Source organism: Dreissena polymorpha, chromosome 8 (assembly GCF_020536995.1).
Source record: "Dreissena polymorpha isolate Duluth1 chromosome 8, UMN_Dpol_1.0, whole genome shotgun sequence".
Classification (NCBI taxonomy): Eukaryota; Metazoa; Mollusca; class Bivalvia; order Myida; family Dreissenidae; genus Dreissena; species Dreissena polymorpha.
The window spans coordinates 106,241,650-106,252,679 of NC_068362.1; the positions used below are offsets into that span (position 1 = coordinate 106,241,650).

An 11,030-nucleotide genomic window follows, 5' to 3' on the forward strand; every position below is an offset into this window, starting at 1 on the left:
TGGTATTGTAAATGTATATTATTCTTATTTGTATTGTAAATGTATGTAATTCTTATTAAGAAATTGAACAAGATCAAAACAAGAAAGAAACAAAATACTCCAACACAAATATAATCCGTCCAGAAAGTAAATGTCTGTCTCTCCTGCACTTAACGTAAAGCCGTAAAATTATGCTGTTTACTGTGCGAGTTGCTATCAATAATGGCTCTATTTGTTTTAAAAATACCCCTCTTTTATACTTATGCTTATATAAATGCTTATATAAACGGTCATGTTCCAGAAAACGTGATCTCAGCAAGTAAACAAAACTTTCCATCACCCTGTCTAATTGGAGTATTTTATCCTAACTCCAGTAAACAAGCAGTTCGTGACCGTTTTAACATCGGTCTGACCACCAAATAACCAAGGCTTAAGAGCATCCCTACATGTATGATAGTTTGAATTGAATTCAGTCAGCTCACTAGGACAAAAGTGTTACAAGGCATAGGGCTACCAAATTCGGTATGTAGTGACATCTAATAGTTCTCTACCAAGTTTGTTCAAATTATGCCCCTTGGGTCAAATTTGATCCTGCGCGGGGGGTCACAAAACTGAACATCCCCTGCGAAGATTTTTAGAACTGTTCTATAACATTTCTAGAATTGTACTGGAACTAATGACTAGAAGTGTTCTGGAATCATCCAAAATGCTCTAGAACGATTTAGAACAGTTGTTGAACGTGAAATGAGAATAATTTCTAGAACAATTTGTTCTGAAACAGTTCTAAAGGTATGTTCTAGAACAATTCTTGAACTATCGTTCTAGAACTATTCCAGAATTTTTCTTGAATAAATTTCCATAACTGTTATAGAACTGTTCTAGAAATTTTTCTCATTTAACGTTCAACAACTGTTCTAGAACAATTCTTGAACTATCGTTCTAGAACTATTCGAGAATTTTTCTTGAATAAATTTCCAGAACTGTTATAGAATTGTTCTAGAAATTTTTTCTCATTTAACGTTCAACAACTGTTCCAGAATAATTCTAGAACATTTTCAGTATGATTACAGAACAGTTCTAGCCGGTGTGTTCCAGTACAATTCTAGAAATGTTTAGAACAGTTTCGAAGGGTTGCTTCAAATAAGTCTGGAACAAATGTTCTAAAACAGTTCTGAAAATGTCCGTAAACAGTTCTTTTCAATCTCTTCGGAGGCATCTGATGGGATCAGGCTCTTCTGTGTACAAGCAACTTGTCACGAGGCTCTGTAGGTGTTTGAGCACTTTGCTCTGAAATCATTTAGATAACAAATGTAGTCACATCTTAAACTAAACAAGAAGTCTAAATGATCCAGCTGGACAGTATTACAAATATAGACATAACGTCTTTTTTATTAAGTCAATATTGAGTGTACTTATTATCAAAGTATTCAAACAAATTATTACACATTTGATCACAACATTAGTATTTTCAAATTGAGAATGCTTCAATACAGCAAACCTTGTAAGTAAACTGGTGATGGATAACACAATTTGACATTCAGCACCAACTTAAATACGAACGCAATATATTCAAGACACTGTTGCAGGTTTTTATGATTTGAACGCATTAAATACTGGATTTTATATATTTCTAAGGGATTAAAATAAAAAGTATTAGACAACCAACATACAACTGAGATTTTGCTTTGCAGCATTGATCGTCAGGTCAATCTCTTCGGAGGCATCTGATGGGATCATGCTCCTCTTTACAGGCAACTTATCACGAGGCTCTGTTGGTGTTTGATCACTGAACTCTAAAATCATTTATGAAATGTGTTGAAAACCAAACTTGAGCATTGTGTCTTGCGATCATGAATACTTTGTTTTAGTCCATCAAATTTCACATTTGGAAATTCTGGCTAGTCTGAGTAGTTACTCATACAAACAATTAGCTAATGTTATCGAACGTTTGTTCATCAGATTTTTTTTTTCAAATAAATTCACTCACCCCTGGCTAGTGAGTGAGTGTGAAATTGGATAACGGTGAACAATGTGTTCATGTTTCATTTATAACAGGGAAAAAATCATATATCTATAGGCAGTGTTGACCAACTGATAAAAAAATACTTAAAATAACACTTATTCAATGGAGGCAAATTGAATTTCTTGAGTCTCATTTAAGTGTCCAACTCACATTCATAAATATTAAAGCCTGTAATTTTGGACTGCCTGCCTGTCACTGAACTGTGAACATGCCTTGAAAATAATACCTACCTTGAGTTTTTTTCCTATCTTAAGTTGCCTCGAAAGCATGCTTAGGCGGTCGCTTTGCTTGCTTTAAGAGAAACCTCGTCATCTGTAATCAACAGTAAATACAAATTTTAATATTATTATTATGATAATAAATATATTTATTTACAAGATTATTTTTCGTTATCCGAAAATATGATTGCCCGAACCTGTACTATTTACAACAAATTGTTTAACAATGATCAGGGAGACCCCTTAACTTTAATATTGATTTATTTCAATACTTTGTGTTTTTTATCAATACACAGTGTTATAAACAGTAAGTGAAATATACTTGCTCTATGGCGATTGAAATATGGACATTTTTTAGGGGACATTGTTAACCGAGACACCGCCTCGTCAAATAGGTCCGCGTTGAGCGAACTGAAATATCATTTTGCGGTATTCTCCGGCAGGAATTTATTAACATTAGTGACGAGGCGGGCTTAACGCTTTCAGTCATAAAAAAGTGTTCATCCCATTCAAGAACCTTTTAGATTGGTACCAAAAAGTTTGGTTATCAAACGAATTTACTTACGATGGATTTCACTGATCACCGCATCGTATGTTTGTTTTTGGTAAGTGGCTTTGATGAGATCTCCCTCCTGGTAGTGAGCAACATCTATTTTGGGTGCGACTACATTTTGTGGTTCGATAAAGCTCATAACGCGATTGAACAAGAAAATAACGTCTGCCATTTAAAAAAAGCGCGCTTATATGCACCCGACTGTTTTTTGTTAATGCTGCTCCGCTGACAGTCTTCGTAAATAAAATAAAAAACCAGTCAGCTCTGTTTTGTTAATTTTGGCCAATGAAATTATCTCTTACATATGAGGTTAGGCTGGGTAGATTTTCAGAGACCCGTATGATGCGGTGCTGAAATAAGCTTTGGAATTTAATTTTCCAACTTAAAATTAATCCCTCCTTACTAAATTCATATCTTCAATGACACATCGAAAGGATAACCATCTTCATGTATCGGAAAATGGTAAGTACCATTGCTTGATATGTGATAAAGAATAATCAACCAGACAGAGAGTTCTTACGATGCTGTCCGGTAATCTTGCGCAGTTAAGGGTCAATTGGTTTAAAAACATGTTCTTTTATAAATTGGCAACATAATATCTAAATTTATTATGAAAATTATAAGTTCATGTGCTTATTAACACAAAAATAGCTGATTAATTCAGTGAAGAACTGTCCGATTTGATTTCAAAACAAACATGACTCACCTCATTTTCAATCTATCACAGTGTCCGGTAATCTTGCGCACTTTGTATAATGACCTTGTTTAGGCAAAATTGTAGACATATGGTGTCCAATTATTGACAAAAAACATTCCAGAAAAATATTTTAAAAATCAGTTTGCAAAACCATTGAAATTAAATGTGGATTTCTAGTGCAGTTTTTGTTCACTACAAATCAAAAAATATAATCACTATTAATAGTGGACAATTACAACAATGTAATAAAAAAGTACCGGTATGCATGAAAAAAAATGCATAACAGGTTTGATACCACGATCATGCTTCCATAGTGTACAGAAAATATCAAAACTAGGCCATTGCGCATGCGGAGATCATACCAAATTGGTTTGACAGAATGGCGGGAAATGATGACTATGTCGTTTGATGCGATATATTTTCATGGCAAAAAATACCATAACTGATCGGATATTGTGCAATGGAATGCTTAATTACACGTTGGATTTATGAATTCTTAATTTAAAGTATGAAAACGCTAAAGATTGCCGGGAATTTGTGATTCATTTTGAATTTTTCGTAAGAAGGCCAGTGTTTAAGATGTATAGGGATGACGCAACCGGTGTTTAAATGTAATGATCGAATTTAATTTTGCATGGAATACGTAACTTTTAAATCCGTTAATTCTTTAAAATGTGAAATTCCATCTTTCATCACTAAAGAAAACCATTCGTTGTCTGCGAGATTCGCAAATGCGAAGTGCGCAAGATTACCGGACACGCAAGATTACCGGATTTAACTGTACACTTCGAAACAGGGGTTAAGTAAGTCAACGTGTATTGTGGGCTGAACACTATTCTTAATACAGCTGTTATTACAATTCATAAATGGTCCATTTGCTGAAGGGCGAGTATAAGGAAAATGGAAGCATTTTTTTTTTCTGTTTTATAACTGGTTATCATTTTTTTAAACCACATAAACACCAATGCTTATTTTTTTGAAGATTACACTGCAAGCTAGGCAAGTGATTTCAGTATTTAACAATGCTCAATGTTTACATTGAAAGTCTCATTGCACGCAACTTCAGGCTGGGATTATAGACCTGTGATGCTCACTAAAATAACTTCTTGAGGCCCGGGAATAGTTTATTATGAGACTTTAATCTATCGATGACTACAAGAAGACGAGACTTGGCAAAACATTAAATAATCTAAAAATTTGTGAAATTAACATTCATAACATGCAAGAGTAAAATGGCATTGGTCACCTTTACTCTGTATTCTGGAATGCCTGACTGAATAAGGTAAATTACAGAAATTTTAAGAAAAGCATATTTCTAAAACATCATTACAGAAGAAAACACTTTGTTTACATAAAACGAAAAAACAAGTGTTATTTTGCCCGAATTATGTTGCCTTCCAGAAGTAGTTTCACACTTGGTAGTGTGGCTCACACATTAGGTAGAATGGCCGTGGTAACTACTTGGGAGGCAAAACAACTAGGGGAAAGGACACTACTTGGGAGCAAAACAACCTGATACTGTACAGAATTTAATTTTCTTTGAACATGTTGATTTTTGTAAACCACAATCATTTGCTTGTGAATTAAGTTTCTGTAATTATAAACCTGTTAATGAGTTAAAGAGTTTATATTTGTTTCAAAATATACATTCATATGTCTTTTTTCCAGGTCCACTGAAGCGTGTGAAGAAACTGTATTTTGATGATGAAACACTTCCAGTGCCACGTTCTACGCACTATTGAAGACAGATTTAAAGTAGAAAAACTACACAAATATCTGAATAATGTTATGAAAAAGATGGACGAAATCCACCCATTACAGTTACCAGAAGCTCCTGTAGTTATTCACCTAATTCCAGTTTAGTTCTCTGAGATTCTTGTGATGGTGAATGTTGAGGAACTCTGTGAAGTCCTAGTGTTTTAATTAACACAAGATTATATGCAGAATTCCGAACAGATACAGTAAAAAAAAAAAAATAATGTGTAATTTGGTGACAAATGATAGTCAGTTATATACATGTATATGTATGTGTGTAGCAGAAGATTTTGTAAGGACTTAAAGGAGAAGTACTTTTTGGTATTTCAGGGATAATTTTCTCCAGTTCTCCATAAAAGCTTATGTTTGGATACTCAATAGGAGTGCCTCGTAACGTTGTTTCTAGTGAGTACCCACATAATGTTTTAGGATTAGAAATAAGACAAAGTATCCCAGACCTATCAACAAACACTCCTCCTTAACATTAGTCCTCTGTTTGTGTATGATATATATATATCTCATGATATGACAGCAATATCTTGCAGACACCACAACAAGCAAAGTTTCAATGTGAAAATTGTTTCGAAATATAATTTGAAAGAAGTCAAATTATCATTGTCTGAACTAGTTTATTTTAAATATGTAGAACAATTGTAGGACAATTGTAGACTTTGGTTCTAGACCTGTTCTATATGTGTTCTTATTCCCCATTAGAATGTTTGTAGAACTTACTGGTTCTTAAAGAGTTCTAAATGTGTTCTAGAACTACAGTTTAGAACATTTTTAGAAATTTCTTGAACTTATTTTGTTCTAGAAATGTTCTAAAAATGTTCTTGTATATTATTGGAACAGTTTCAGAACTAAGCCTTGTTCCACAAATGTCTGGAATTATTCTAGAAAACAGTTCTGGAACAATTCTAGAACATAAGTTCTAGAACGCGACTATGGAACATTCTAGAACTGTTCTTAATGTTTTAGAACAGTTCCAGAACCGTTCCAATTTCTAGAACAAATCTTCGCAGGGGTTACACTAATGGGGCCTATTTTGTGAAAACTTTAAAAATCTTCTTGTCCATATATATTGGGCCTAGGGCTACCAAATTTGGTAAGTATAGACAATAAACTTCTACCACATTTGTTCAAATGATGCCTCTGGGTCAACTTTGACCCTGCACCTGGGGGTCACAAAATTGAATAAATGCGTATAAAGCGCCTACTTTGTAAAATCTTTAAAAAAAATCTTCTTGTCAAAAACCATTCGGACTATTGCTACCAAATTTGGTATGCAGTAACATCATTCTTATAGTCCTCTTATACCAAGTTTGTTCAAATTATGCCCTTTGGGTCAAATTTGACCCGCCGGTCACAAAATTGAACATTATATATGCTCATATCTTGCTTATTTTGTGAAAACTTTTAAAATATTCTTGTCCTTAACTCTAGGACCTAGGGCTACCACATTTTGTATGTAGTGAGATATAGTAGTCTTCTACAAAGTTTGCTCAAATTATGCCCCTGAGGTTAAATTTGACCCAGCCCAGGGGGTCACAAAAGTGTACATGTGCTTAAATAGGACCTATATTTAAGTATTTGCACATGCCAGAATATTTGTTTCAGCCTTTTCTTCAGCAGTGGAGTGATACAGGGCTATCATGGCCCTCTTGTTTGTTATTTGTGGAGATTTCATGCTCGTCAGGAGATGCCTGCCCACCGACACTTTCAGAGCTGCCATCACCGACACTGGTGTCATCAGCATGTGACCTGGCATAAATGAAATACATAAATCTTATATACATGTATACAGTATTTATTTATATATTGTATTATTTAATAATCTTGTTGTGGCATTGTAGATATGGTGCCTGCCTAGCCATTGGGAGGCCACAAGTTTGATCCCTACTTGGGGAGGGTTCTCATGATCTTTACAAAAACGCTATGTACTGGTTCTTCCCAGGAAACAGACTTGAGAGTATCTCAATAAGCCTGGATGCTAAAATGAATAAGTTTATTATTATACATACATTAATCTTAATGTTAATTTGAATGGTTTTCAATAAAGTTAATATTGATTTCCTAGTCCTACCACATAAAGTATGTTATGTTTTGTTTTCACAAAAACAATTCACGTCCATATTAAAAAAGTGGTTGTTAATCTTAAGAATCTTTGAACTAGACGCATGTTACTGTATAGTTAAAATTATATCTACATAAATATATACATAAATGCACAACTCTATGAAGAATAAATAGCCATTTTTGGAGACGATATATATTGATATCATTACCCATGAAATCATTCAATCTGATCCCTGGAATTACTCTAACTTGGTGGACTTGAAGAGTCATCATGACTGATTAGCACTTTCAAACACCTATAAAAAAGTAATAGCAAGATATTAAAATGCATGTTTCTTTTATATAAATACAACAACAAGCAAATATACTGATTAAATGCAAATAACAATACAGTTTAAATTCAAAGGAGGTACTTCATACTCAAATTCTAATAACCAAGTGCCTCAGTGATAAGCTAGAAATGAGGGTTTGATGTTTTGAAATGTTATTGAATAATATTGCTACATACATGTATAAATATGCATGATCTGAGTGTCATATAACATACATTTTTTAACTGTTGTTGTTTTTTGCACTATTTTCTAATGAAAAGTTTAAGTAAAAATGCGTTGTCTATAATTAATTAATTTTGATTGCATATATTATAATGCCCCCCTTCAAAGAAGAGGGGTTATATTATTTTGCACATGTTGGTCTGTCGGTCCGTCCACCAGATGGTTTCCAGATGATAACTCAAGAATGCTTAGGCCTAGGATCATGAAACTTCATAGGTACATTGATCATGACTGGCACATGACCCCTATTGATTTCAGGTCACTAGGTCAAAGATCATGGTCACAGTGACTTGAAATAGTAAAATGGTTTCCGGATGATAACTCAAGAATGCTTATGCCAAGGATCATGAAACTTCATAGGTACATCGATCATGACTGGCAAATGACCACTATTGATTTTCAGGTCACTAGGTCAAAGGAGCTGCACATTTTGAGTGGTGAAAGGTCAAGGTCAAGGTCATCCTTCAAGGTCAGAGGTCAAATATATGTGGCCCAAATCGCTTATTTTATGAATACTTTTGCGATATTGAAGATAGCAACTTGATATTTGGCATGCATGTGTATCTCATGGAGCTGCACATTTTGAGTGGTGAAAGGTCAAGGTCATTCGTCAAGGTCAGAGGTCAAATATATGTGGCCCAAATCGCTTATTTTATGAATACTTTTGCGATATTGAAGATAGCAACTTGATATTTGGCATGCATGTGTATCTCATGGAGCTGCACATTTTGAGTGGTGAAAGGTCACTTTTACATTTCCTTCAAAGTCAAATATATGGGTCAAATTTGCGCATGTAATGTCACTTCTGCAATATTGAAGCTAGCAATTTTATATTTGAAATGCGTGTGTATCTCAAGGAGCTGCACATTTCGAGTGGTGAAGGGTCAAGGTCAAGGTCATCCTACAAGGTCAAACATCATATAGGGGGAGATTGTGTTTCACAAACACATCTTGTTTTTAATTGGGAATATTTTTTTACAATATTGGTTTGGGTTTGGGTCCATTTTAAGGCCATTTTTACATAATAGAAAACCCCCTAATGTATAATAAAGTAATTATTCTATAATTCATATGTGCCCTTTGAATGCTACAGGAGCCAAAAGAAGATTCAGAATTATTGATTTATAAACATGAGTAATGAAGTATTTTGACTGTCACTACATGACATGTCTATAAATAGAAACTGAGTTCCTGGGAAAGAGACACTTTCTGACCTGATGTTAATTTTGTGGTTGTTTAATGATTGTACATGTACAATATGTTTGATAAATTGAATAATTTCGTAACACCATATAACAAAGGTACTCTTGTGGTTGTATTCTTTTATGAAGTGTTCAAATGTATGTATTAATTTCATTGTAATTATAGTAGTATGTTCATTTAAACATTTTGTTGTTGAAATTGGTTTTGTAACTAACTAGCTAAAACAAAGTCAATAACTGTTGTGATATTATTTTTCTTGTTATAAAAAACACAAAAAACGTTGTAACACGGCACATGCATTATGTCTGCTTTGGTCGATTTCACTAATTTCTGTACATAGTTATCACATGTATACATGTGTGGGAAATCTATTCATGCTGCACATAGTAACATAAACATGTTGATTGAACTGTGCAATTGTTTCTGTATGTGTAATTGTTTCCATCTGTGTAATTTTGCTTCAATTCATATCTAACTCACCAGTCGCATTTCAACATGTCAAACGTAAACACAATAGCTCTGCTACTGAAGTTTATTGTCACGCTTAACTATTGAATCATTGAAATGTATGCATATATGTTAGATGTGTAAAGGCCTCTTTATAGCAACATATGCGTAATACAATATCACTGCAGTATGTTTAATAAGATTATTTAACATTTACAGTAATTCAATATCTTGATGTTACTCTGTTTTGCAGTATACAAGTGTGCTGTGAGTCCCACAGGAGACAGGCTGTACATCACCAGCTACAACAAGCACAAGCTTCTCACCCTGGCCAGGGATGGCACACTCCTGGCTACATACACAGACCCAGCACTAAGGTACACAACTGCTCTACATGTGACCCCTGCAGGCCAGGTGCTGGTCTGTGGATACTGGTCCCACACTGTACTACAGGTGGACTGGGAGGGAGAGAGTAAGCTGGCTAATCTTGCTACTGAGGAGGATGGAGTGAGGTTGCCACAGTCAGTCTGCTACAGCAGCACTACATCCTCCATCATTGTGGGACAGTACAGGAACAACAACATCCTGGTGTTCAGAGTGGAATAGTGTGTACATGTATGTATTAGTTGTTGTAATTAGTGATAAGTATTTTAATTACAATGTGTTGTTTAGCATACAAACATAGTAGTGTGTGATGTTACAATACAACATTAAGTGTGTAGTGAAAGATACAAATAATGTATGTACATGTACACATATTGTTATCTTATTATACAATATGAGGGTTTTTGTTGGAACATTAGATCTTATGCATATTATGTTATTGTTGTCATAACATTTGTGTAATTATGGTCCTAAAATTTAATTCTTGTAAACTTCGCATGAAAAAAACAAAGCATTTCAACTGAAAATTTAATATTTGTACATAGATGCACATGTACATAGCAACTGAGGTTATTTTTAGACTTTAATTTCTATAAACATCATGCCATGTAAGAAATGTATATGGATGAATATTTTTTATATAAAATATGAAATTGTTTAAGTAATCTTTGGAGGAGTATATATTGATATTTTACGCAATGTTTACAAAAAGGTAACACTTGATGTGAGATTTATTAATTTGCCATATTTTATGCTGTTGAACATCTGTTATTGATTTTCATTACATTTATATAAATTTGTGTGAGTCCTAAATATACATACAAGAAAAACATCAAGCTATTTTGCTGCTACAGTCGCTGCCGAGTCAGGACAAGGATGCTGAGGATGTGGTGGACAAGGATGACCTGAATACAGAAGGTAACAAAGACGTTTTAATTACCAGGCCTTTTCATGGCCAATTTGGGAAAAAATGTAATTTTGGGATTTTTATTTTTTTCGTGCGAAAAGTCCATTGATTTCAGAAAAACAATTTTAATATAACTATTTCTAAAACTTAAAATTAAAAGAATAAAATCATATTATGCTAGTTATATACTTTTTTTAGATCTTATTGAAATATAATTGAGACATATTAATCATA

General features: G+C 33.8%; 1 protein-coding gene and 1 long non-coding RNA gene across 2 annotated transcripts in view; one reads left to right on the forward strand and one right to left on the reverse strand.

Annotated features, from left to right (window-relative positions):
- LOC127840796 (uncharacterized) overlaps positions 1-9,981 on the forward strand; it is a 43,895-nt gene extending 33,914 nt beyond the window's left edge. Inside the window, exons 3-4 of the mRNA XM_052369204.1 lie at positions 9,759-9,882; positions 9,975-9,981. Of these exons, the coding sequence (XP_052225164.1) occupies positions 9,759-9,882; positions 9,975-9,981 (131 nt within the window). The remainder of the gene's footprint in view (positions 1-9,758; positions 9,883-9,974) is intronic.
- Positions 876-2,969, reverse strand: LOC127843042 (uncharacterized). The gene is made up of 4 exons (XR_008032060.1): positions 2,786-2,969; positions 2,233-2,314; positions 1,650-1,772; positions 876-1,266 (listed from the first exon to the last, which is right to left on the reverse strand). It is a non-coding gene; the product is annotated as an uncharacterized LOC127843042 (long non-coding RNA).
- Positions 9,982-11,030: the final 1,049 nt, after the last annotated feature.